General features: G+C 54.4%; 3 protein-coding genes across 5 annotated transcripts in view; 1 reads left to right on the forward strand and 2 right to left on the reverse strand.

Moving 5' to 3' along the window:
- PCID2 (PCI domain containing 2) overlaps positions 1-26,818 on the reverse strand; it is a 129,106-nt gene that overhangs the window by 81,081 nt on the left and 21,207 nt on the right. The window lies entirely within an intron of this gene.
- On the forward strand, positions 276-17,793 carry LAMP1 (lysosomal associated membrane protein 1). 2 transcript variants are annotated; one of them, XM_049647256.1, is made up of 9 exons: positions 276-499; positions 5,717-5,838; positions 7,660-7,879; positions 8,017-8,175; positions 14,519-14,706; positions 15,246-15,371; positions 16,124-16,190; positions 16,260-16,430; positions 16,838-17,793. In XM_049647256.1, exons 1-9 carry the CDS (start codon positions 448-450, stop codon positions 16,975-16,977), a joined length of 1,245 nt encoding a protein of 414 aa, XP_049503213.1. In that variant the 5' UTR covers positions 276-447; the 3' UTR covers positions 16,978-17,793. The 2 variants fall into 2 exon arrangements, with proteins under 2 accessions (XP_049503213.1, XP_049503212.1); XM_049647255.1 differs by lacking the exon at positions 276-499 and adding an exon at positions 1,256-1,438.
- GRTP1 (growth hormone regulated TBC protein 1) overlaps positions 18,981-26,818 on the reverse strand; it is a 17,996-nt gene continuing 10,158 nt past the window's right edge. The window contains exons 5-8 of one of the 2 annotated variants that reach the window (XM_049647265.1): positions 26,457-26,553; positions 21,577-21,749; positions 21,311-21,496; positions 19,126-19,317 (exon numbers count right to left, since the gene is read on the reverse strand). In XM_049647265.1, coding sequence (XP_049503222.1) covers positions 19,228-19,317; positions 21,311-21,496; positions 21,577-21,749; positions 26,457-26,553 — 546 coding nt within the window. In that variant the 3' untranslated portion in view covers positions 19,126-19,227. Of the gene's footprint in view, positions 19,318-21,310; positions 21,497-21,576; positions 21,750-26,456; positions 26,554-26,818 lie in introns of both variants that reach the window. The other variant, XM_049647266.1, reaches the window with a different exon arrangement.

Here is a 26,818-nt window from a genome sequence, read left to right on the forward strand (position 1 = left end):
GCCTCGGCAGAAAGCCGCCCTTCTCCGGGGTGACCGTCGTCGCCTCCCTCGGCGGACGCCTCGCCGGCGGCGGAAGCGGGTAGCTGCCTCCCCACGCGCTCGCGGCGCGCACTTTCGGCTTCAAGTGGCCCAGAGGCCGGGGTGCGCGTCACGTGGCGCCACGGTCACGTGCCCACAGGTCACGTGCGAGGCCGGTTCCAACCCAGGGGAAGACGCCGTGCCCTCTCGCTCTCGCGAGATCCGCGGGGATCACGTGACGGTGCGGGCGCGGCGCGGCCTCACGTGACGGGCGCCGCCGGGCGAAGGGTCTCCTTCCTGCCGCGGGCGCCGCAGCGGCCGGGCCTCTGGACCCCGGGACCCTCCCCCGCCCTCTCGCCGGCCCCCGGCCCGCCCGCGGCCCAACCGCCCTCGACCCGCTCGGCTCCGGCCTCGGCAGCCCTCGCGCCCATGGCGGCCCTCGGCGGCGCCCGGCGGCGGCCTCTGTTCCTGCTGCTGCTCGGTGAGGGGCCAGGGACGCCGGGGCAGGGAGGGGGGCCGTGGGTTGGGGTCCCCGGGGACGCGGGGCGGGGGTACCCGGCGGCCGCGGACGATGCGGGGCGGAGCCGGGTGGGGGGGGTAGCGGGCCCGCGAGTCGTCCCCGCCCCGGCGGAGGTCGCCACTTGGGGGCCGGCCTGGAGCCCTTTGGCCGCTGCCTGAGGAGTTGGGTCGAGATGTCAGCTGAGGGCCACCGAGCTCGTTCTCCGGGTGTTAGGGTGGAACTAAGTGGCTTGTGGGTTTCGGGACGGCTGTGGTTTAGGCACGGAAGACCGAGTGAAGCTGTGCAGCCCGAGGCGGCGGTATCTGCGTGGTCCCTCTGTCCCGCGCCCCCCGGGGGATACGGCTCCTACCGAGGAGGGAGGAGGGCGGCGTGTTGGTCCGGACGCTCAGAATACGTCTTCTGTGCTTTAACTTTGCCCTTCTGAGACGGCTGCGAGTGCTGTCCCCTGCGCTGCTTTGCTGTGAACTTCAGGTTCGGGTGACATTTGGGAGCGCCCGCAGCGGGTACAGTGCGAGGTCGGCGGCCCCAAGCCGCGGCCGCACAATGGCAGTATTGTTTTCTAGCGAGTGGTCGGTCGTCAGGAGCGCTGCCTCCATTCCCGAGTCAAAGCGCGGGACCCCATCAGTGCGGATCTCAGAGCGGTCGGCGGGCGCTCGGTGTGCGATTGACTGAGTTTTGTTCTCGTTTTCTCGTCTCATGAGAAAGAGGAATGTGCGCCGTCTCCTAAATCTGCGCAGATGCCCTTGGTGAACCTGTCTGCGGTGCCACACCCTTTCACCCCGCTCCCAGTTAACACGGGAAGATCATCCGAAAGGCAAAGTTTGAAATATCCGGAAGACAATTCCCGGAGCTCACGCGAGCTCACACGATGTGGATGCACGTTACAGTACACACCTGCCCGTGGGTTCTGGAAATAGGTCTTCTTCTACTGTAAATTGTGCGCCTGTGAATGGGTGGATTTGGGTGTCACCTGTTTGCCTGTTGTGTAAAGTGAGTTCTCTGAGCTGCATGAATAGCCACCTGGCGTGACCTTATTCCCTCGGTACACCAAGCTGCCCTCCCTGGCAGTGTAGCTACAAGAGGAGTTGGTGGAACAGGTTTGGCGGTGTCGGCCGGCAGCGTGTTCAGTATTAGAAGAGCTCGCCCTCAAAGGGAAGAGAAACCTCTTTAGTTCCCTGCCGGGCGGTAGCTGGGCGTATTGTACGTGTCGTTAACTTTCTAATCCCTATTCCACTCTATCTTTCTAAGTTTTATGTTCAGTTAAAATCCAACTTTTAGGAAAGGCGTATTAATTTGGATTTAGGTCTTTTTAAAATGATGTTTATTTTGATGTATAATTTTACCAAAAAGCATGTTTTCTGAAAGCATATTTCAAACTTCGAAATTACTAAATCCTCCTTCATTAATAATTAGACATTTCTTAAAGCTGCTTTTGTGTTTGAATACTTGGTAGAAAGCATAGACCAGGGTGAACTGAAACCGTCTGACACTTGAGATGAAGTGTCATTGCGTAATGGGACTCTTTAAACCACTGGTGTCAACTAGATGATTTCCTTCCCCTTACTCAAGTTAACATGACTGTTGATTGTGGAAGTTTGTTAGCTCCTCAGGTTGGTGACCAAATTCTTAATGGTATTTGAGACCAAAATGTTCGAGGCCTGTGATTTTGAACTTCTTTTGTTAGACACGTCCCAGGCAGTGTCCGTTCTCCCTTCTCTCTGCATCTGCGGGACGTGACTACACGCATGCATGGCGTGAGCTTTCACTGGAACGTCATTCCAGTCGTGCTGTGATGATGTTTCCACCTTGGGCCTCACACGTAGTAAGTGCTCGGCACTTACCTAGACTCTGTTCTGTAGCACTGGTCCCTAACCACACGTCCATGTCTGTGCTTTAGAAGTGTCCGTGCTCATGGCCTTCCCCTCCAGGCTGTGATTCGGAGTGTGGGAAGGAACCTTGGTCTTCTTTACGTGCTTCCTTTAGTCATAGGTGGTTATGTGTCACTGATTAAAAAGAAAAATACTGGATTTAAAAGAATCAAGTAATGACAAACTAGGAAGTATTTCTTCTAAAAAGTTTAACGAAGAAATGTATTCACTTGTTCCTTTGGATGGCAGCTTCTTTTATTTCAAAAATGAGCATTTTGTCATTTGAAACGTATCCACTCACTCAGCAAGTTTTGGCACTCAGTTCCCGATTGCTCAGCACTCCGTAGCTGTGTGACCTTAAGCAAGTTAGGTCCCTGTCCCTTAGTCTCCACAGCTGTGAAAGGGAATCGCAGTAGCGTTTTCCTGTTAAGGTTGCCACCATAGTTGAATTAGCTGCAAAGTGCTTGGCGCAGGTCCTGGCACGTAACACGTGCATAACAAGTGCTTTTTAAGTGACATAACTTATTTGACATTTTCCGTCAGGTTCTGAGGGTTTAGTGACGAACTCGATGGGTGAGGTCTATATGGCTCTGTTTAAATACTGTCAGTGAGCATTAAAGCCAGTGCTATTGCCCTGTACTGTGTGCTGCGTGTGCACTGGCTCCTTTGATACTCCCATGACCCCGAGGGGTCAGCACGCTTGTTCTGGTCCGTGGGCGCATAAACCGAGGGCAGCAACTGCTGCCGGCCCCAGGTCACACAGCTAGTGAGTGGCGGAGTCTGCAACAGAACCAGACTCGCTTCCCACAGCTGTACTTGTGTCAGAAGGGGATTCCTACCGGTGAGGGTACCTTGAAGGAATAGGCTGAAGTTACTCATTTATGTGGTCCCCGGAGAAATGGTGGAGTCTGCACCTGTGTGCTGGATGGACCGCCACAGGCCAGGGAGCAAGCTTGTTAGAGGGCCACAGACAGCTTCTGACAGCATGCATAAGTTTCTCTTGTAAGTGTGCGATCTGATGCTCCCAGAGACGTTTTTCTCTGGACTAAAATTTGGCTTCTGGGGATAAGTTTCTTGTTTTAGTAATTGAAAGTTTCTGGCCCCTCCAGAATAATTGTGGATATCTAGTGTTGGTAAAACTTACTTTAAATTTGCTTTTGTAATACTTGTTTTACTTTGAAAGCTCATACCCTCAGCATATTTACTAAGTGAAAACGTTCTGTGACTGAAAAGTTATTTAACGTGAAATAGTTCCCAATGAAGTGCTTGGAGTTAGTAAAAGAGTGTTAATGACTTAAGGAACTAACTTCTGGAAAGGCAGCTTGGTTAGAACTGCTGTGTGTGTGCTCCTGTGAGAGGCAGCCACCTGCCCTGTCTGTGGCATGCGTGGTCACACAGTAACTCCGGCAGCCAGGCCAGAACCACGGCCATGTGAGGGCATCTCAGGCCTGAGAGAGCCCTGGCAGCAGGGTGGGGGGGTGGGGGCGGGTGGCAGCCATGCGCTCGTGGTCTGGGTCAGCGTCCCTCACACACTTGCTTCTGCCCACCGAGCCTGCTTCCACCTTGCTGGCCTCTCTGAACCGCTGGTGCCCTTAACCCATCCCTCTCCAAAGGCACGGGGATGATTTCTCTGTTTTTAAAATCCTTTACTGAGTTAAAAACAAGCTGTGGAATTTTCTCTAGGTTTTACAATGGAAATTCATTTATCGGAGTTGCCTTTAGTGTAACCTGAGTTTTCAGGGGCATAGGTTAAGAATTTCCAAAACAGACAAAAACTGCACAGGTTTCTTGTTTGCCATAGGTTGCTGCTTTTTCCTGCAGCAGCTTCTCTGTGAACCTAGATTTTGGTGTTTCCCGTACCAGAAGAATACGGGAAGGTATGTGGGGTTTCTGGCTACTTTTTGCTTTATGCTTGAATAGTAGTTGGCTTTAAAGATTTTATTTTGTGAAAGTCGCAAGAGTGTAATAAACTGGGTTTGTTAGGGTCATTTATTGGGGGCAGGGATTTTATTTATTTTTTTTTTTTTAATTTTTTTCAACGTTTTTTATTTATTTTTGGGACAGAGAGAGACAGAGCATGAATGGGGGAGGGGCAGAGAGAGAGGGAGACACAGAATCGGAAACAGGCTCCAGGCTCCGAGCCATCAGCCCAGAGCCTGACGCGGGGCTCGAACTCACGGACCGCGAGATCGTGACCTGGCTGAAGTCGGACGCTTAACCGACTGCGCCACCCAGGCGGGGGGCAGGGATTTTAGAATGAAAAGTTAATCGAGTGTGTACTGAGTGTCTTCAAAATGTTCCTGTGTCACATGTATGCCTGGAGTGGTTGGAGTGTCGGGAAAAGGTGTGCAGGGACTGGCAGGCATGTCACTGGAGGGAGGGCATGTCACTTCTGACCCCCACGGCACCCAGTGCTGGCAGACTAGTTCTTGGTTTCAGAACTAGTGAAAGCACCCATTTTTGTTGCAAGAACAGTGTACTAACATGTGGCTTGGGAAAATTACCTACTGCTCTACCACAGTGTTCGGATGACATTCGCTGCTAAACCCATCAGAGCTATAGGACATCAAGAAGCCAGAGATGGCTCTGGCCCTGAGAACTTGAAGAGGAAATCGCTAGCCACCATCACTGTTGAGCTGGAGGGACCCATGAGAGCTTCATTCTGTCCCTTCCTTCGGGGATGTGGCAGCCCTGCCTAGATGAGTTGACTGATGGCCTGACGTGCAGCCAAGTCTAGGTTCAGTTGAATCACTGGTTTTTAAGGATGTTTCTGAAACTTGGTGAAGGACTCGGATGTGTGAGTCTGTGGCTTTTCTTGCCACACCACCAGTCCATGAGAAGTAACAAGAGATCTAACTTTAAATAGTTTAGGACTACAGCAAAAGATTCCCCAGTTCTCCCATGGGCTTCTGCAGAAGATCGGTATTCAGGTTGAGTTGTGCCTCCGGGACCCTGGTACATCTTCCAGAGACCCTCTGAGGACTGAGTGCAGAGCAGCATGTGCCTAGGTTGACCCGGAAATTGACATGTGACCTCCCTGTCAGTACCCTGACATCAGGCATTAAAGAGCTGTTGGTCAGGTGGGCAGACTAACTAGTGGGTTTAGAGTTAACATTTCCAGGATCCTATCTAGGAGGGACAGGAAAGACAGCCCAGCTGAACCCAGCCTCGGTAACCCACATCTCGATCTTGTAAGCAGCACAGTAGTATTTCCTAATAAAGTCCATTATTGCCACAGCTAGAGACCACAGAAGTGCCCAGTTGTATTTTCAAAACCTTGTTTGGATATTTCTGTCTTTCCTGGAGTTAGCAGGCCTCCTACATGGCACGGCGGCCACGTTTGTGGTGACAGACGGCAATGGGACGGCTTGCATCATGGCCAACTTCTCTGCTGCCTTCGTGACCAGCTATGATACCAGGAACGGTCCTACGGTAGGAAGCACCAGGGTCCTTCATGCAGGGTGTGGTGTGTGTGAAGATGTTTGTTATTATCATTTCAAATAAATGTTTGAGAAATGACCTCACCGTAGCACAGTTCCCCTGTGCCATAGTAGTATCCTCCTCCGCTCATCAGTAGCCTATGCTACTGTATATACTGAAGGTGCAGTCAGATATGTAAACCATTTTATGCCCTGCTCTTGCTGTTCTATGAATTTTTTTTAATGTTTATTTGGGGGAGAGAGAGGGGAGGGGGCATGCAAGCAGGGGAGGGGCAGACAGACAGCAGGACAGAGGATCTGAAGCAGGCTCCAGGCTGTCAGCACAGAGCCCAATGCGGGGCTCGAACCCACAGACTGTGAGATCATGACCTGAGCCGAAGTCAGACGCTCAACGGACTGAGCCACCCAGGCGCCCCCTGCTTTAACGGTTTTATGTGCGTGTAATCCCCGTTTTCCTCACGATTACTTTTTGTGATCACAGTGCAGTGTTCTCTTATGTTGATCAGCCTGTGTTGGAGCCTCTGCTGTTTTCTGTTTTCTGATGTACTTTCGTGCTCAGGGCACAGCGGTGTGAATATACTTTTCCTGATATGTTGAATTTGCTTTGGATAAACCACTAGGCTCCAGGAATTGCATATAAACAGCTGAGCAATGCTGCAGGCTGTACTCGTCCAAAATGCCCCTCATTGTTTTCTTAAAATAACTTGTACTTCTACGGGATGAAAGGGTTTTTTGAATTTATTAGATTCCTAACAAGTAAGCTGCATCTGTATTTCTTTGTCAGTTACCCACTAGTGGACATCATGCTTCTTTTTCACATTTACTCCTGTATGTATCTCTAAACCAAATTTCGTTTTTAGTTCTTTGTTGAAACCACCATTTTTCCTTGACCACCTCACAGGGCAGTGGTGGGGCCCCTGGACTTTGTGCTAGGTGCTCAGGCCCCATCTGGCCTCCACGTAAACATGGTCACATTCCAGACCAGAGAGAAACGGGCAGGCTCCGTCCCGCAGGAGTGTCTCAAGTTACAGAGACTTGTCCAAACACTTTTGTTGTCCTTGCTACATTACTTGTTTTGTGTTTGGATTTTTAAAATATCATTTGGACATATATTATGTTACACAGATGGGATTGCCCACTGCTGTTATGTGCCTTACTCTTCTCCACCGTATTGGTCTCTGTCGCCTCGCAGAGTTCTGTCGTCTCAGGAGCAGCTTATCCGCGGCTCACTTAGCCGGTCCTGCTCGTTTCCAGGGTCACCTGGTGGTTCTGTAGTTTTGTCTGTAATGGTAAATTCAAACAGTTCTGCAGCAAACATCTTTTTCTCTGTTTAAAGAGACTTTAAGTGCAGTCGACACCCGATGTTACATTAGCTTTAGGTTTGCAATTTAGGATTTGACAAGTTTGTTCCTTATGCTGACTACACATGTAGCTCCCGTGGGTCCCATGAAGAGACATACTCTTTAAACATTTTTATAGCACACGAGTAGTGATGGTTTTCTCAAATATAAATACATAGCTCACTTGAAGGCCAATATGAATTAGTTCAGTTAACCAAGATCACTTTTGTTTAAAAATGCTACAAATTAAAATTATGTTAATTGTCCGCTTTGTCTTACACTTGAATTATTTCTCAGTCTGTACTGACACATAATCCTGACTTTACTATGTTTTTATCGATGTCAGAGGTGAATGTGCTCACTGCAGCCTCTGACGTGGGGGGCTGATGTCCCTCTTCCTGAAGGTCTTCCTTGGTGCATCTGAATCACTTTAGTGGCTTGCGTTCTGACTGGGTGTGTGTCCTTTGTTCTAGAATGTGACCTTCGACCTACCACCTGATGCAGCAGTGTTAAACAGCAGCAGCTCCTGTGGTAAAGAGAACGCGTCTGCCCCCAGTCTCGTGATTGCTTTTGGAAGAGGACATAGACTGATCCTCAATTTCACAAGAAATGCAACCCGTTATAGTGTTCAGCTGATGGGTTTTATTTATAACTTGTCTGACACACAGATTTTCCCCAACGCAAGCTCCAAGGGTAAGAACCCAAACCGACCAGTTACAGAGTTAAGAAAATCAGGTTGGAGAGGGCCTAAAATTTTAACTAAGTACTTCACGTAGTTAAAAATTGATTTTTTTTTTTTTTTTCTGCTTTGTTTTTTTTTTCAAATACAGAAATCAAGACTGTGGAGTCTGCCACTGACATCAGGGCAGACATAAATAAAAAATACAGATGTGTGAGCAACAACCAGATCCACATGCGCAACGTCACTGTCACGCTCCATGATGCCACCATCCAGGCGTACCTTGCCAGCAGTAGCTTTAGCAAGGAAGGTAGGACACTGCCTGTGGCCCTGGTGCCCAGGCCCAGCTCAGTGCGTGCAAGCGTGGCTGTGAGCCTGTGCCTGAGGAAGATGTGTGTGAGTAAGCATTTGTGCAGTGGGGGACTGGGTGCAACTCACACCTTTGAACTGCCCACCAAACATGTTTTTCTCTTGAGAGGAGGTGATCTCTTTAGGTGAGGTAGGACAAACACTGATTTTAAAAGGGAAAAGCAGTTGAAACTCTCTGTGAAGCTAATGAGGTCAGGGTCACAGAATCTTCCAGTTCAAGCCAGCTGTCTTTTCACCAAGACCTAGGCTTACCTCTGTCCAGCTTGACGGGCCCGGGGGTGGATGGCAGAAGGACCTGAATGCCTTTCTGGGCAGGTTGGCTGGGGGGGGGGGGGGGGGTGTTGGTCATGACTCCTCAGGGAGGCACCTGCCAGCTCAGCTCCACTGGTGGGCTCTGGGGTCCGACAGACAGGGCTCCAGACCCCTCCTAGCTCTGTGGTCTTGGGTAAGGTAGTCAGTCTCTTGTCTCCTCCCCTTGTAGAGTAAAAATAATAGTCTGTTTTAGGAGGATCTTAGAGTTAAAAAGGAAATTTATACGTGGTGTTTATGTCAGTGCCTGGCTGAGAGTAAATACTGAGGAGTGTTATCGTTCAATTAGGACTGAAGAAAGTTCTTTTCCCCAGTCCTGCCAGTCAGCTCACAGATCACTGTTATTTTCTAGAAGGGTGAGGGGCTTGGTTGTCTTAGAGAACTTGCCTGTCCTTTTTGGTGTTTAGCCGTGCTTTTGTGAGCCTTCAATTTCAGCAGCCCCAGCAGTGTGGCTGGAACACTCAGGTGACTGCTGGCTGCGTGGCTGATTTGCTCTGAGTTACTGGTGCTGGTGGGCCCAGTGGGCCGGCCGGGCCTCTGTGCGGTTGGGTACAGCCCTCCTGAGAGGCATTCGTGCCCTCCGCAAGGCCCTGTGCAGCCCACCTCCGCTTCTGTATAGCCAGGAAGCTAAACGTGGTTTTTCCGTGCTTACCAGTTTAAGGTTAAAAGGAGTCGAACATTTCACAACACATGAAAATTACATGAAAGTCAAGCTTCAGTGTCCATAACTAAAGTTTCCTTGGAACATAGCCTCATTTATTCGTATACCTGTTTCTATGGCTGCTTTTGCATTCACACTGGCAGAGCCGGGTGTGCACAGACACCAGACAGCCACAAAGTCTAGAACGTTTGCTGTCTGTAACTGGGAAGACACAACCAGCAGCAATACACAGGGCACAAAGGCAGGTATGTGTGAGCTGAAGCAGCTCTGGAGGAGACCGGCGGGACCAGCCCTCTCTAGTACCCCCCTTGTGTGGCGAGCTGTGTGTGTGTGTGCACACGCACACGTGCACAGGCCCAGGTGTGCACGCTAGCACCCACCTCCCCGAGTGGGGGAGGGACTGGGGGGGGTGGGGAAGTTACAGCCACGCTAAGTGCTTCAGCAGCTGACACTCACAGGTATGAGTCTCCAAGCAGCTGGGTTTCGTCCCCAGCAGAACACCTCAGTCTTCTCCCTCTGGCCTCGAGCAGAAGGGAAGAGCAAAAACTGTCAGAGGCATTGGGAAATGATAGTGCAGTGACCTCACTACCATCTGGGCCTCAGGGTGGCTGTAGAGGATAGCTCTTCACTTTCATGACTTGTTTTCTGCTGCTTGGAAAGCTTCTGAGCACAGAGATGGGCCTGTCCTGTCTGACCTCTCTGAGCGGTGTGGTGCCCAGAACAGGGCTCCAGCTTCTGGCCTAAGATCAGATTGTGACAGTACAGAAATGCTAATCTTTTTTAAGGTTTATCACTTTTTTAAAATAGTGTTTATCTTTTGGAAGAGGTTTAGGTTCACGGAGTTCCCCAACCCCCATCCCCACGCGCACACAGCCCCTCACCGTCAGCTCCCCACGCGCACACAGCCCCTCACCGTTAGCTCCCCACGCATTGCTTTCCTAGTGGAGGAATGTCTGTGTGTGACTCCACGGGGGAAAGATGCATTCAGTGAAGCGGTCCCTACACCTGAGTCCCAGCCACCGACCCCCATCCTCAGAGGCTCCCGCCCCAGCCCCTACACAGTCACCTGGGGGCTTGGCCTTCTGCCCTGGTGGTGGGTCACTCTGAGCCTGCTATGGGCAGTCACCCGTTGTGTCCTGTGAGTTGTTGGTCCGAAGCTTGGTCACTAAGCTCACCCTTAGTCCCCACCTCCTCTTGTGTTCGTGGTTGTCCCTCTCATCAAAGCTTGCTTTCATGTTATGTTAAATCTGCCTCTACGGATACGTCTGTGCTTTGGAAAGGAATCTTGCGGCTTTTTAAAGACACTAGGGCACTCTCAGGAAATCTGCTGGGAAGAGGAGGGATAAGAGGTGTCCTGGAGTTACACAGAATATCGTGTACAAGTTGGCACATCCCTGTGGCAGCCTGGAGGGTGTGGTGAGGTCACGGCATGTCTGCGTAGTGTTCCCTGGACAGGAAGGAGTCCTCATAGGGCTTTTGGGATCCTGTCACTGTCAGGTAACATCATCTGTAATTCCTCTGATCAGTCTTTACTTGGAGTGATAAGAAATGAAGTCTGCAAAAAACAAATCCATGCCCCAAGCTCCAGGGACTGTTCCCCACTCCCTCTACCCTGCCACAAATGTGTACACACCACCCACCCCACCCCCTGTGACTTCTTATTTCGTGGGATGTGGTCTTCCAGTGGCCTAGGTCCAGGCCCAGTGATTGGGGGAGTTCTCAGAGCAACCACGTGGGCAGGGAGGGGCTCCAGAATGGGCTTTCGCTCTGTGAGCAGGAGCCAAGCTGTCCCCAGAAATACTTCAGCAGACCCTGAACAGCACCAGTGTGAGCTGTGTGGGTCCACTCACACATGGATGTTTCCAGTAAACGCAGTACAAAACTGTAAACGTCTTCTTGTGATTGTTTTTTTCTGCCTTCACTGTAAGAATACATGATATGTGTTAATAGACTGTGTTACTGCTAAGGCTTCTGGTCAGCAGTGGAGTTTTAATAATTAAGGTTTTGGGGAGTCCAAAGTTAACATGGATTTTCATCCATGGGGGTCAGCGTTGTTGAAGGGTCAGCTGGAGTTGCTGACGTGACCTGAGCTGTGCTCGAAGCCCAGCTGTGCACTTTGACTCAACCAGCTGTGATCTTGGGGTCTGGTCTGTAGAGAGCCCCCCGGCCTGCCAGCGGCTTGCTACGTCCACTTTTGTCTGTTGTGCTGTTTCTGACACGGTTTGCAATCAGAGGGACCCGTGTATCCCCCTCCAAGCAGGAGATTTGTTGTAACTGGGCACACATGCTACATGGCAGCATCATTCACATTTAAAATTCTTGGTTTCTGTTAATATTGAGCCATTTGTTTTTTTTTTATCTCCTTTTGCGCTAATTTCATTCCTCTGGTTCTTAGGTACTTTTTTTTTTTTCTGGGTCACTTAAATTGAAAGCTTCAGAGAAAAGGTTCCCTGTCAAATACATTAAGTATATTTTATATTCTTGTAGTCTGTTCTAGTCGTGGATTGACAATAAAGAACTGTTAAACACATTTTCAGAAATAGGTAAATTTTTGGCCACAAATGCCCCTGGAAAGTCAGAATGAGCTGCGGGGGTTGGTGCAGGCTTCTGTGGCCTCGCTCTTCTGTGCTGTCGTGGGGCCTTGGTTCCCCGTGCCCCTACCCGTGCACTACCCTGAGAAACACCAGGTACTGACACATCAGAGCTTCTGAGAAAGCACAAGGCCAGGCTGCTGGAGTTGGCTTCCCGTTTGGTTGACGAAGGCAGGTTCCGAGGACAGCCTCTCCCCAAGGTCTGTGAGGGGCATGTGGTCATCTCCATGGAGCGGGCTGGGCACAGCCATCCCCAGAGGCTGAGGTGGAGCTGGTGAGCATGTCCACGCTGTGTCCCTGGGAATTGGATTTCCAGCCCCAGGCCCACGCAGACACCTGACTTTGATGGCTTGGCAGAGGATTCGTATTTATTCGTCTTTGTGCCTTCAAGATTTGATGTGTGGGCACTTATGGCTGCCTCTGTGACCATTAGAAGTTCAAAATAGGATCTTTTTAGTATGGCTGGTCCCAAGCTTGCTTTCCACCCAGTTTGGCAACATTTCTCCCTTAGAAACAACGGCCAGGGTAGCTTCAAGTAAAGGAAAGGAGTAAAGTAAAGGAGTGCTAATGCCACTCTCCTCGCACTCCGTTGGAGACTCCTTGTAACTGTAGCACGCAGGCTCCTCAGGCTGGTCGCTGGCAGATTCTTTGGGGGCCTCCAGAAGCTTCTGAAAATCCTGAGGAGGGGAGCCTTGGCGGGACACGCAGCCTGCGCTCTCCTGGGGTCCCCGGTCTTCCCAGGGCCGGTTACACACGGGTCGCACTGAGCACACTTGAGTGCATCCTCCGTGTGCTTTCCTCGCTGCAGCGTCTGCCTGGGGGACAGGTTGCACAGGGTGGGGCTCTCTGTCTGCATTTGGGAAGGGAGGGAAGGGGGCGGGCACTCGTCCTTACGCTTGACTGTACCATTTGTGCTCCCAGGTGGACACTTCGCAGCCTGCCTTATGAGAACAGCAGGTCGTGTGTGCAGGTGCTCGTCACTCTCCCCATGCATGCCGCATGCCCATCTAGGCTGGGATTTGGAAGCCACCTTGTGTTGATGTGGTTTTGCACATTTAATGAGGTCCTGTTCTGTAACAGCTTGGAAAGCAGTGGTGAGGCTGTTCTTAAAGGTGTGGCTATGGCGTCAGCCTACAGCCCCAGGGAGGAGGCGGGTAGTGTGGCCAGCACACCCCGGGTGGGGACCTCTCAGGCAGCTGTCCCTCCACCAAGAGCCCAGAGGCACACCCACACTATCGTGCCTTTTTTCCATTTTTACCTTCTGTCTAGAAAAGCATTTGACTGTGTGTGATTGCGCTGTGTGAAGGCACACTGGGTGAGTGAACTTCCCAGAGGTGTGGCATCACTTCCATGTCACAGCCCTGCAGGGTGACCTTTCCCATCTCTCCCCTGCCCCCCCCCCCCCCCCCCCCCCGCCCCCCAGGAGGAAATGGTGGCAAAGTTTCCTTTTAAAGTGGAGCAAGTTCCGGCAGCTTCCCCGTGGGCTCCACATCCATGGCACTGGGTATGATGGGCCAGCTCCCACGGCCCAGGCTAGCTGAAGTGGGGAGAGGTGGGAGTTGGACAGAAATCGTGTGAATGCTGATCATCCACAGGAACAGGGCAGTAAGACAGAGGGCTTAACTTGGGGATGATGGTCTCCTGGAGGTGCTGTGGGTCCGGGTGTTTTAGGATGTTACGTGGGAGGCAGGTGTGTGTTCTGTATGCATCTGAGGGAGTGTTCATTTCTCTCTCTTGGTTCAGTCTGCCTTGATTTTGAATGTAAATTTTTGTTCCAAGCAATCATAGTAGGTCAAGTTCTGAGAGACGGAGACACTTAAACTCCTGGGCATGTCCTCTGGGGGCACTGTGTGCCCTCTCCCCTCCCCCCTCCCGTGTGCCCCCCTTCACTCCCCCTACTCCCCCGTCCCCCCCCCCTCTGCCCCCCCCCCCCCCCCCCCCCCCGCCACTATGTCCTCCTGCCAAGGCCTGTCCTGCCCCAACTTCCCTCACTCCTAGATTGTCATCCCTTTCTTAGGAATTTTCACTCACACTTCCTGGGCCTTCTGTCTCCAGGAGGGTGCAGGTGCCTGTACCACCCCCCTTGCTCTGAATAGCTCAGAGCAGCTGGCTCACTGGACCTGGCTGGTCTCAGCTCCAGTCTTGTCCTGCAGGGACTGCCCCCTGACACTCATCCCTGTAAAGGCCTCCTGGGCTTCTCTCCCACGAGCACCTTGCTGATGGCACTAGCTTTGTCCTGGTGTGTGCGTGCGTGTGTGTGTGTGTGTCTCGCCTGCATCTGTGGGACCTCCAGCACCATGCCTAGTGTGCAGCCTCACAGAGGGTCTTGAATTGTTGCTGTTTGAAGTGGTGTGTAGCTGACTGTCCCAGCAGCAGGTGATGGGGTTCAGGTTGTGTTTACTTCAGTAGAAAGGTTTGTCCTGCAGAAGGGGACAGCTCTGTGAAGGCAGCATTGCCCGGAGGCTGAGCTGGAGGACACTCCAGGCAGAGTCGCAGTATGGTGGCAGGAGTGGGGATGGCCCTGTGGGACAGCAGGCCGTTGCCCCATAGTTCCGGAGGGGGGCTGGCATGCACTGTCCTCGGACAGGCCGAGAGATCCCGTTCTGCGGGTGTGGCCAGCTGAGAGACTGCTGGGGTTCACGGTGAGCCTGGGGTGGCCGAAGCTTCCGGTGGGTGGCCCTGAGGAACTAGGACTTTGCCTCCTTTCCCACTTGTCCCTCCAGAGACGCGCTGTGAGCAAGATGGGCCTTTCCCGACAACCGCACCGCCACCGCCTCCCCGCCCTTCACCATCCCCCACGCCAGAGAGCCCCTCCGTGCACAAGTACAACGTGAGCGGCGCCAACGGGACCTGCCTGCTGGCCAGCATGGGGCTACAGCTGAACGTCACCTACAGCAAGAGGGACAACACGGTAGGTTCGGCCCTGGGGACCCATCTCAGTGCGTCAGGGCGCTGGTGCATGTGCACACCTCTCATAAATCTGAGAGAGCGGGTTGTGGGGCCTGTCCTGTAATCAGCTTCTTGGCGCACACAGCCAGGCTGCTGTCTTCTGTATGGCCCGTGTCATTGGGACTTCCTCTACTGGACGAGTTTATCGGCCCCTAAGAGACTGTTAAATTCTGCTTAAACTTTTACCACCACAATTTTTGTGTTCATTGTTATGCTTTTCCTTTGTCCCTGCTGGTGATGGGGGCTGTGGGCTGTGACAGGGAAGGTGCTTGTGGTGGGAGTGTAATGTCCTCGTGAAAGTAGCAACCAGGAGGAGCAGGGAAGATGGTTCTGGAACCCGGAAGTCTGCACTTTGGGTGTTTTCCTCCTCCTGGTTTTGGTTAAAATGATAGAAGCCTTGAAGTTCTCATTTTGAGGTCACTTTGGCTTTTCCAGAGCGTGGAGGACCCGAAATGGGGCGCGAAAAGGAACTTAGGTAACATGTCTGCTTTTCCTCCTCAGACCGTCAGCGGACTCTTCAGCATCGACCCAAGCAACACGAGCGCCACGGGGAGCTGTGGCGCCCAGCTGGTGACCCTGGATCTCCGGAGCAGCCACATCCACTCCTTGCTCTTCCAGTTTGGAATGGTGAGGGTTCGTGCCCGCGCCACCTCGCGCCGCAGCCCACATCTGGCCATGGCTTCCCGCCATGGGCTCCCACACACTATGCCCCAGCCCCACGGAGAATCAGTGAAGGTGCCAGAACCCACGGCTTTGCCCCAGTGAGGACGACGGAGTCTGTTTTCCCCACCTGCCTCTTCCATCAGTGCTTTGGACCCTCAGTCCCCCATTTTCGTTAAGGACACCTCCGTTGGTTTCCTTTATGCAGCAGGTGTCAGGGGGTACCTGCGGCGTGCCCACCATCGCTGTCTGTGCCCCACTGTGCTCAGCCCAGCCTCCGCCTCGGGCACTGCCCTCAGCCCTTCTTCCAGGGGCGACATCCTGGGTCCTGGGTCCTCTCTTCTTGTCCCCATCTGGGAAGCATAGAAACGCCCTCTGCCAGTGTTTATGATGCTGCAGATTAACAGTCTGGTTTCTCCTGATAAAATTTACATTAACGTTCCTAAAGTGCCAACGTTTGGAAAAAGTTTGATTTTTTAGAACATGGCTCCTTCAGTCCCTATTTTAACAGTCTGATTGTGTAAAAAGGTCTAGGAGGACAAGTCAGCTTCTGTGTTCTCGGGATTTATGCGATGCCTTCTATTACAGACTGCGTGTTCCACGGCCTCTTGCTGAAGCTAGAATTGCAGGAGTCAGATTTACTACCAGATGATTCTTTAGGTTTGATGGTAAACATGTGAGTTTGGCAAGTGGTTAAGAATTATTTTCTTCTCTTTAAGGACCCAAATACTAGCCAGTTTTTCCTGCAAGGAATCCAGTTGAATATGACTGTCCCTGACGCCAGAGGTAAGGCCCCCACATCTCACTTGCCCGTGCAGGAGTTCCAGAGCACTCACTCTCAATGTGCCTTTGCAGACCCCACCTTCCAGGCGGACAACAGCTCTTTGAGGGCACTGCAGGCCACCATCGGGAATTCATACAAGTGTAACGCCGAGGAGCGCGTGGAGGTCACGGAGGCCTTTTCTGTCAATATATTCAAAGTGTGGGTCCAGGCTTTCCAGGTGCAAGGTGACAAGTTTGGGTCTGGTGAGTAGCATTGGGGGAGACTGCACGGGGTCTGCAGACTGCAGTTCTATTTGGATATTTAATCATTTCTGGGTTGCAAGGACAGTTAATGGGGGTGGGGGTCCCCTTTCCCAGTCTCAGAGATTTTTAGAGCAAACTCCCTTTCCCGCATCACCTTGCCTTTGGAAGACCCAGCAGCTCACAGATGCGAACCCAAGGCGCCATTTGCTCAAAGGTAGTCGTTTCATGGGATGGCACCTGTCCTCCCGAGCCGTGAAGGCAGGAGGTGGGGTGTTGTGTCCGGAGGTCCTGTGTCCAAGCAGTAATTGATTAGAACCGAGCCAGGCTGGGGGGAGGGGGGGAAAGCCCGTGTGAGGTCTCGTGGGGACTGTGGCCGCGAGCATGGCCCCCTGCCCCATGTCTCCTAGTGGAGGAGTGCCAGCTGGATGAGAACAGCATGCTGATCCCCATTGCCGTGGGCGGCGCCCTGGCGGGGCTGGTCCTCATCGTCCTCATTGCCTACCTCATCGGCAGGAAGAGGAGCCACGCGGGCTACCAGACGATCTAGCAGGGCCGCAACAGCTCGGGCCGGCCGCCACCTCCGGGCCTCCGCTCGTCCCCTGAGCTTAGGTTGGCGTGGAGGTCGGCACGCTTTCTTGCAAACTGATTTTCAAATCTGCTTTATCCGATGTGAAGTTCATCTTGCAACATTTACTATGCACAAGAGTATTGAAATGACGGTGTTAATTTTGCTAACTGGGTTAAATATTTTGCTAATGGTTAAAACGTTAATATTTACCAAAGTAGAACTTTCAGGTGGGAGGGAGGAGTGCTTCCCTACATGGGCACTGGCTCCACTATTACTTGGCTCTTTAAGATTCTGCTGTTGGCTTCTTCGTTCCTGACTGAGGTTGAAGCCTCGCCAAGGTGGGGTGCTCCCTGGTCTTAGGGCTGAGGAGGGCTGGCTACTTGTTAGGCTTGTGCTTCAGAAGATCTAGAAACAGAAGTACTCCAAAAGGTGAAAATCTGGAACGCTTAAATGAAGCTTTAGAAGCCAGGACGGGCCCGGCCCCCGCGGCGCACAGCTCGGTACTAGGGCACCGGCGCCCCTGCGGCATCGGGCCCTTCTGTCCTCTCCGCGCTCTGCCACTCAAGAGCTGGCACTTTTTTAAAATAGATAAATGGGTGTTATTTTTATTTACCTTTTTGTAAAGTGACTTTCAGTCTTCTGTTTGAGGTTCGGGGTGATCCTGTTCTGCACTCGTGTAAATACTGGGTGTCACGCTCTGCGCTACCCGCTTGCCACTCGGGTGGCTGTGCACGGACGACCCTTCACGTCACGCGTTGCTGTAACAAATGCTAATAAAACATCTCTTTCTTTCTCTGTCTGGACTCTGTGCTTCTGTCCGCTCCCGTCAGAGGTCTCAGTGGTACTCACGGTAGGCGGCAGGCGTCTGTCACCCAGCGTTTGAGAGAGCTGGTGTCGCGGTAGGTCGTCTGGGTGGTAACTTGGAGGACTGACAGGAGTTGTATCTGGAGGTAGGTCCTCAGTGGTGACCAAACAGCCCCCGCGAGTGGGAGGAGGGCCGTGGGGGCTCCCCTGTGGGCACTGACCTGGAGCCTCGTGGCCCCACTGCAAAGCACAGGCGGCCAGCAGGGTGCTCAGAGCTTTCAGAGCACGAGCTGGGCCTCAGGTTTATTGTCCTCTTTGCTTTTTAAGCAAAGACCTGTGCCTTTCAGGGATCTGTGCACCTTGCTGGTGAGGTTGAAGCCAGCCAGCCTGCCTGCCGGGAGCCCTGGGGCCCGGGTGTCCCCGACACTCCCACCTGGAGCTGCCGGCCAAGGAGCGCGGCTTGGGGCCCCACGGCCAGTGTGTGTCCGGCCTCGCTGGGCACCCGCCACCCCCACACCAGTGACTCCGCACTTGACTGCCCTGTGGGGGCAGGCTCGGGGACTCCCCAAGCTCTGGCAACCCGCCCATGCCACCACTTCCTCCTGATGAGAGCATCTGTGTGGGAAGTTCGGTCCCAGGCCACCACCCTCTGGGACCATGGGGGAAGGGAGGCGCCTCCGCGGCTGGGCTAGAAGGAGTTGCCCAGGCGCCTTGAGGGGTACCAGCCGCTGCCCACGGTGTTCAAGAGGTGACACTGTTCTAGGCCCCCACCTGCCCCATGCAGGGCTCAGCCTGCCCAGGCAGTGGGATTTCTCAGCAGGCAGCAGCAGCCCCACTGTCAGGGCCGGGAGACAGGGTCAGGGTTAGGAAGATGGGGTCTCACTGGGGCTTCTCCCTCCAGGGATCCAGGGTGACAGTGGCTGTGTGAGCACTCGTGGGCCCAAGTCAGACTCTGCCATTCCCTAAAGCTTACACACCTCTGTCCGCTTTATGTAATACAATAATTTCAAAAATCAGTTTTTAAAAATTACCTTTCTAAAGAGAAATCACGTGCTGTGTGCACAGACCTCACGTAGATGCCGTGGCACAGAAAGGGATTTGGCGTTAACACTAGTGACAGTTTGCGGGTTTGGTCTTCATTTTCAATCAGCCGGTGAGCTGACGGTCACAAACTCGGAGGTGTTCACGTGCTTTATTAAATATGCATATCTCACATTTTATAGGTTAAGATCTCAAGTAAAAATACATTTCTAGAAATCCATGACTTCGTAGCCCATAATTGAGTTACAGAGGACATAATTTTAAATCGGTCTTGAAAAACATTCACAACGAAGTGTACAGACGTCAAGTACTCCGGCACCAAACAGCAGGAAACGTCAGCTCTGGAAATGAAGCCTTGGGGGTGACAGCAGACAGGGGCCCTGGTCAGCCCTGCGCCAGCAGCCTGGCCCTGCAGCTCTCGCGAAGCCTGGTGATGGTGGCCATGGACAAGCTCCCGGGCTCTGAAAATATTTTCTGGAACACAAAGGGAATTTGTTTAAAAAACCAGCAACAGGTGTTCAGCTCAATGGTCCCCCCCATACCCCCGCTGTTGCCCCAAGGGAAGGGCTTGCATGGCCCCTTCTCCTGCGGCCCCGAGCTGTAGCTGAGGGGTCCTGTGGCAGCTCCGAGGCCAGTCAGGGCCCTCGGTGAGTGGCCGGAGTGTGGGAAGCCGGTGGAGCCTCAGACTGCTGTCTGCTGAGAACAGGGGCTTCGCGCTGAGAAAGATGTCCCCCGGGGGTTGGGGGGGTGGGGGGAGTATATGCGATCACATCTCTCCTGCATACTAATAATTTAACGATCACTTCTACAGTTACTGCTGAGAAATTCACGATTTACAAACCAGGCCAGATGTGAGGCTGGCAGTAAAAAGGTGTTGTTTTGTTTTGAAGAAATTAGAGGAATTCTTCCACAGGTACGTGTTATGCAGCACCTAGGCCGGGGCAGAGTGTTTACGGTCCTGAAGGGGGAATCAGTCAAGTCCTGTGAGCCCCGCTTACTCTCCAGAAAATTCTAGATGTTCTTGTGCGGGACTCTCTCTAGAGGGCGCATGGGCTGCAGGTACCGCGCCTCGGGGAAGAAACACGTGTTCAACTTTGCAGAGATTGCTGGGGAAGGTCCCCGCGCCGGCCGCCTCCCCAGCAGCTCCTGTCAGAGGGCCACGACGCACAGTGCTTCCCTCCGGTGGCTCGCGGTACCGGCAGCCACTCGGCCTCCTGGGGTGCTTTAGAAACATTCGCACTGAGCACCTGCTGTGTGACCACCAGCGTGCGCGATGCCAGTCAGAACCAGACGGCACTGAAAGCGTCACGCGGAGGGAAGGCAGCCAGACAGCGACACGCGGACTCACTGGTGTACCTGACACGTGCAGACAAGGCAAACCCGGACGGAAAGCAGACCGGTGGCTGCTGGGTGGGGGAGGGGCAGGCACTGGGTCCCTCGGGGGTGACGGCCGCATCACCAGACCTCGCGCCGCCCATGCGCTAACAGGGAACAGAAAACCCCGTGTCACCCAGGAGGAGCCACCAGCAGCCACAGCCCAGACGGGGTAGGCGGGGCCTCGTCCAAATCCCAGGCTCACGACCCTGCCCTCTGCCCTCTCTGGACGAGGCGTTGTGTCATGTGGGACGGGCTCCAAAGAGTTAGCTGCAGGCTTCTGACGGTACCCAGCCGGTCACCACTTCTGTTGAGGCTGCTGAGCATGGCCAGTCCACCCGTCTGCCCGCCACTCGGAGAGCGCGTGTGGCCCTGGCGACTGGTCATCCCGTGGCCTGGAGTCCGGCTGGAATAGGACCCCTCATTCCCCATGCCCCAGGGCAGAGGCCCCGGCCTCTCCGCGCCTCCACCCAGGCCGCTCCCAAAGCCACCCCGCTCCGCGCTCCCACGTCCCCGCAGTGGGAGAAAGCCTTAGTGGTGCACTCTGGCCAGCGTCCTGATTCCAGGGCAGTCTGCCGTCAGAAGATCACCCGATTGTCCCCTGATGGCAGAGCCGGGGGCTTGCTACCTCCCAGGAGGTCGGGGGGAACAACCGGGCCACCTGCCTGCACTGATGGCTGTTCAGGTGCTGAGCAGAACCTGAAATCGGCCTCCCCCGGCCTCCACAGAAGGCCTGTCGGTACGGCTCCTGCTCTGTTCGCTCAGCACACCAGAGTCATCTACACAGCCTGCACGAGGTCCAGGACCCAGCACGGAGGCCCTGGCATCGGGGAGCTGCCCTTTGGGGTAGGACACACAACAGACACATGCGACCCCACTGGGGCCACGGAGAGCCATCTGGGACCAAAGATGCTAGCTACAGGGGAAGGGGTCAGATGGGTCTGCATTCCGACCCAGTGAACCTGGACCGGCCCAAGGGGGGGTCCCAGCAGGGGGGGGGGCGAGGCCCAGAAGGGACACGGGGACAGGCAGGCTGGGGACGCCAGCACGCCTGGCCAGGCCGCTGCACCGGGAGCAGAGCCCCGACACTCACCTGCATGAAGGTGTGGCACTCGGTCACAAAGCTGCCTCGGGTGATCTCCTTGAACCGCTCACAGGTGTCCGCCACACTGCTGGCTTCCAAAATAAAGGCCTGGTGGTGCTTGATCAGGGTCAGGGCCACCCGAAAGAGAATCTTCGAGCCTTCGCTGAACAGACAGTCCCAGATCCGGAGCACCGTCTGCGGACAAACAGAAATGGCGCGTCACCGGCTGGGGGCTCACACGGCCCTGGTCCCCGCGAGGCACATGCCACGCTCACCTCCACGGGCAGGACGTCCACGAACAGGCAGATGAACCAGCGCGACACGACCAGGGTCCACAGGACGCCGTGCCTGTCCATCAGGGCCGCCACTGCTGGCAGCTTGGTCCTCACCAGCTCCCCCAGGACCTCCTGGTCTGTCTTCAGGCCCAGCATGGCGGGGCTGTAGTAATCTGCCACACGAGGAGAGCAGGGCTGTGGCTGAACGCCCTTCCCAGCAGAGGAGAGGGCGGCTCCCAAAGCGAGGCCGCGCCGTGCACCGGTGAGAATCCGCCGGCGGGAAGCGTTTGCACGGCTGCACTCATGGCACCGAGAGGGGGACACAAGCAAGTGTCCACTCGGGCAAAGGGACAAAAGTGTGCCGTGTACGCGGGCGGAACTGTCCTCAGCCCCACAAGCAAGGGTGAGCCCCCAGGACGAGGTGCGTGGACCAAAGCCAGACGCTGGACCGGTGTGGCTGAGATCCCTGCGGCCACCACACCCACAGACTGGACGTAGGACCGTGGGCCCCAGGGCTGGGGGTGCGGAGCTTCGGTCTGGGAAGATGAGAAAGCTCTGGGGACGGGCTCGTCAGTGTGAGCACACTGGTGCCCTTGCTGAGGGCTGGCCGGCAGCATGGACACGCCATCTGGCTAAGCAGGGGCCGCAGGACACAGGAACAGGTGCGGGGACAGTGCTGACAGTGACCTGCACAGGACGGGGCCCTTGCTCTCGGAATCAGTCCGCGTCCTCTCTCCACACTGGAGGGTCAAGTTCCTGGCATTCTAGAAGGGGCTGGACATCCCCACCCCTCTGACTGCAGGAGGACAGAGGCAGCCAGAGGCCTGGGCCGTCCTGTAAATCACAATGAGACCTGATAGCTTAAGTTGGAGAAATGCCTTAACCGAGTTCGTGGCCTGGGGGCCCCAGACCATAGGAGCACAGAAAGCACAGCCCACCAAGGTGACTTCACGGCCGCTCCGCTCCTCCTGCCCACAGGCCTGGGCACTGGCTGGCAGCTGGCGGTCCCCACTGGCTGGGACCACGCACTCGGACAGACAGCACGACGTAGTATGTCTTCTCCGAACGCATGTGTCCTCCCAGAGAACTTTTTTGCTCATTAAAGGCACGTATTATAGACTTTAATGCTTAGTTTTTGCTGTTAAAGTAGTCTCTCAAAAATGAATAAACATTAAAAAATTTAAAAACAGAACACCAAGGATTTTACAAGTTTTTCCTGCTCATATCCTCATTTTGCATCTATCATCTCTTCTTAAATTGAGCAACATCCTGGCCCCCCCAGGAGATGGAGCAAAGAGCCTCTGCAGTCTGTTCAGAGTGTCCTGCAAGCGACCCAATTCTCCAAGTGACGTCCTGGGGCAGCCGGGTTAAGCCTTCAGGCGGTAAGAGGGTTTGCTGAGCTCCCAGCAAGGTGGCCTCACTCCTGGCCCCAGAGAGGCTTACAGCACCTTCCAAAAATAGACCCGACCAGCTCACACCCTGACTGTCCAGGGCCTGGGGGTCACCAGGGCAGGAACCCCAAGACCTGACCTCCTCACCCTCCTGGCCACATCCGGCCCTGACGCTGAAGGCAGATGGAGCCCGGAGCCCGGGGCCCGCTCCTCTGGGCCGTCTGAGCAGAAGCACACCTCCGGGCCAGCATTCGGCTAAGCACAGGACGAGGAGCCTCCTCAGTAGGCCTGGCGGGGGCCTCGCCTCGGGGACGGCAGCCTTCTGCAAACAGTGCCCTGGCCACGTCAGCACATTGGAGGGCTGAGCCGGGCTGGGGCACAGATTTAGAACCAGCCCGTCTTACTGCTGCCAGAGCTGGGATCCAAGGGGGTGCCATCTAATTCCAAAACCGATGCTCCCCAGCCCCCCAAAGGCAAAAGCACACCCCACGGGCACAGGGCACAGGCGGTGAGATACGGCCCACAGGTAGGGCGACCCCCTGGGACAAGGTCGTCAAGAGGACATGGGAGACACACGGCAGCTCCAGCGGTGTTCACACCTTCGCTCTGCTTCCCGGGGCCCCTGAGTCTCCCCCACGGAAGGTGCCTTGGTCCTCCCTTGGACCACCTTCTGTCTTGAGCTGTGTTTGGAGGGGAAACAGGTCACACCAGCTTGTCGGGACGCCAGGGTGTTGATTCACTGGGCTCTGCTCGATGCGACATCCCAGACGGCGCTCCCGCTCCGTTCCTGAAGCCCGATGGCACCGTCAGCCGGGGCCTCACTGGCGTCTCCGCAGGCCCAGGAGGCCTGTTCCCTCGTCCTTTCTCTGGATGCCTTGGTCCGAATGGTGACTGCTCAGGACAGCGGCCTGACCCGAGAGAGGCCGCCCGGCAGGCTGGGTGGAGGAAGGGCGGGGTCTGCATGTGGAGGCCAAGTTCAGGGCGTGCACACACCGTGTACTGGTGCTCCAGAACACGACTTCCCTTCCACGTCAGCTGTTCTGAAACAGGGGAGGCTCTGCTGGCCTAGTCACAGGTGTCCCCGCACCTTCTCGCTCGTGGGAGACCTCAGCCGGTCTTCCCAACTCTCAGCCACACAGGCCTCCTATTATTTCCTACTGAGCCGCTCCTACCCAGAGCGGTAGGGACCCTTCACGCGTGCGCTGCATGATCACAGACACCACCTCTTTTCTGCTTTCCTTGCAAGGCCTTATCTCAAAGTCAGTTTTTAATTTTAACATAACGAAAATTATCAATCTTGTCTCTTCTATTTTTTGAATTTTGTTCAAGACCTACCTCCCTCCTCAGCAATCACGAGGCTGTTCTCACCTCATTTTCTAAGTGTCAAAGTTCCGCTTTTTCACGTGTCTTGAATCCACCTGGAGTAGGAATAGGGTTTTCCATGTACACAGGTGTCACAGAGGATGTTGCAAACGGCGATCTTTCCCTACTGATCGAATACCTCAAGCCCCAAGTCCCCCAGATTCATAGGTCGGAAGACCAATCGATTTCTGCACTCTCGCCTCTGGTCTCCATACCGTTTCCTTGTAATGGCAGGACAGGACGTTAAATCTCCAATATTCCCTCAGGCCTCCCTGGTTCCCTAGATAAACCCTCCTCAGATAAAAGAACCACCGAGGTCCAAGCAGCTGATGTCACCGCAAGTGTGATCTGCGCATGTGAGAGCTTCCATGACATCTGTCTGTGTGACAGCCGCATGGCGCGAGCCCCACAACGTGAGTGGATGAGTGTGTCCTTTTCTGTTTTCTGAAAGATTTGTAAAGCGCGCAGAAATTCTCCACACCTTCAAGGTTCGATGACAGTATTGCCATTTCAGACGGTCCACTTTCTCCTAAATCAGCTTTGTTAGGCAGTATTTTTCTCAAAATTTTCCACTTGGCCTCTTTGTCTTACTTGTATTCTCTTGAGATTCTTAAAAACCTCTAAAGATTTTCAAATTCCAGCACCCTTTCCATTTCCACGTATCCGTCCTGCCAGGCTCTGTCTGTTGTGTCGGTTTTTCCAGAGAACCAGCCTTCGTCTCGGCTCGTCTTTCTGACTCCTTCTGTTCCGACTTACCAGTCCTGGAAGCCTGTGCCGCGGGGAGGCCGGCACGGCTCAGCGTGTGTGACTAGTGTGCCACCTCCCGGGCCCCCTGCTTCTGTGTGACGAGGAAAGAAACTAGGGAGCAGGATGCTGGTGCCGGGCCAGCTTGCTTCCAGTGACCCACAGCAGTGCCTCTGCCCCCTCAGTCCTGACTGCAATGTCGTCCGACGGGACGTCGCGAGGACGGGAAAGGACATTTCAGGGGCTAACACACAAGCCTGTGCAGTCACCTGCCCTTCAGGGCCAGCCCAGAGCCCCTCTGTGACAGTTTCAGGCTGTGCCGTGGCTGCTGCTGCCCCCTCCCGCCTGTGTCTTCATTCACTGAAACTTCCCAAGCCCCAGAGCAACCCGGGGATGTGACAGGTCTCAGTGAGTATTTGTGGGAAGGAGGTGACTTGGTCACAGTACAAATACACATCATGATTCAGTCTCCAGACGCAGCTCAGCCATTGCTCCATCTAGAAGGTCCCCTGACCAACCCCCCGCCCCGCCACTTCCTCGCCATTTCCCTGCACCTGCCGCTCAGGCCTCCTCAGGCAGAGCTGGGATGGTGAGATGTCACGCACATGGGGACGGTCTGTCCCTTGAAGGCGGCCTATCCAGGAGGGCTGCTGGCGTGTCCACTCTGTGCCATGGCGAACAGTGGCACTGGAGTGTGGGAGTCCCCATTCTGTAAAATGGATCAGTAGTTGGGCCCGTGTGGTACTGCTGTGCTGAGGCGAGACTCGGGACATGGAAACATGCTGTATGCTCCCAGGCAGAAATCACAGCCGACTCCTGCCGTGGTCACTGCGGGGTGCCCGGAGCTGGGGCCAGCTCTCCAGGGTGGTAAGGGCGGTTCCAGCCCGACTTGAGGGCACTTATGCTGGAGGGGAGAACCAGGGCTCACCCGTCCGGTGGTCACGAGAACTCCCCGGGCCGCACATGCCCTGTGTAGCTATGCCCGCCTTAGGCCAAGCACGAGGCTGGGTCCGGTCACCACCGTCGCGGCTGTGGAGGGCACAGGTCTTCTCCCACCCAAGACGGCTCTGGCCACTTCTCTTCCCAAAGCGATCAGGGTCCATACTGCATTACCAAAACCGGTGCTATTTATTAATCAATGAATTGGAAGGAATGATTCTCATCCCGATAACAGTTACAGCTGATAACGACTCACTCTTAGGACTGTTCTGAACTCTACAGGAAGCTGAGTGGACCTCTCACTGATTCTGGGCCCTGCGAGCCTCCACACAATGGGGCAGCCTGGGGACCAAGCCCAGCACCCGACACAGACAGTTCACGCTAAATTGCAGAGCAGAGAGAGTGCAACCAGGGCCCAAACGGTCACAGGCGTGTTCAACCCACCAGGCAGTATTCTTCCCACGAGTGCGTCTAACAGCCAAAAGGATTTCTCTTCGCTCTTGGTTATGAGGACCAGGTAACCTGCTATGAAGTTCATTCCCTGAAACAAGAAAACGGGTCCTGAGCCGCCTCAAGCCACCTTCGGTGGCTATGACGCACTGCTCGTCCCTTGCTGTCCCCAAAACCACGCAATTCCGGAACGACCTTCTGGTGCAAGATCGAGATCTGCCTTCCAAGTGACACACACAGCACGAGAAAGCAGAAACACAAATCTATGTGAAGAAGCTGTCGGGGTCACGGCCCTGGAGTCCACACTCAGACCCTCCTGGGGCTTCGGCCCCCCTACCACACCACTCAGACCCCCC

The sequence above is a fragment of the Panthera uncia genome, assembly GCF_023721935.1.
Source record: "Panthera uncia isolate 11264 chromosome A1 unlocalized genomic scaffold, Puncia_PCG_1.0 HiC_scaffold_16, whole genome shotgun sequence".
Taxonomy (NCBI): Eukaryota; Metazoa; Chordata; class Mammalia; order Carnivora; family Felidae; genus Panthera; species Panthera uncia.

What these genes read in the sequence shown, in the direction of transcription:
- LAMP1 (XM_049647255.1), top strand. Translation starts at nt 1,276, where the DNA reads ATGCCCTTGGTGAACCTGTCTGCGGTGCCACACCCTTTCACCCCGCTC. An exon ending in GACTGTCCCTGACGCCAGAG is followed by an intron (nt 16,191 to 16,259) that starts GTAAGGCCCCCA and finishes GTGCCTTTGCAG; the next exon opens with ACCCCACCTTCCAGGCGGAC. An exon ending in AGGTGACAAGTTTGGGTCTG is followed by an intron (nt 16,431 to 16,837) that starts GTGAGTAGCATT and finishes CATGTCTCCTAG; the next exon opens with TGGAGGAGTGCCAGCTGGAT.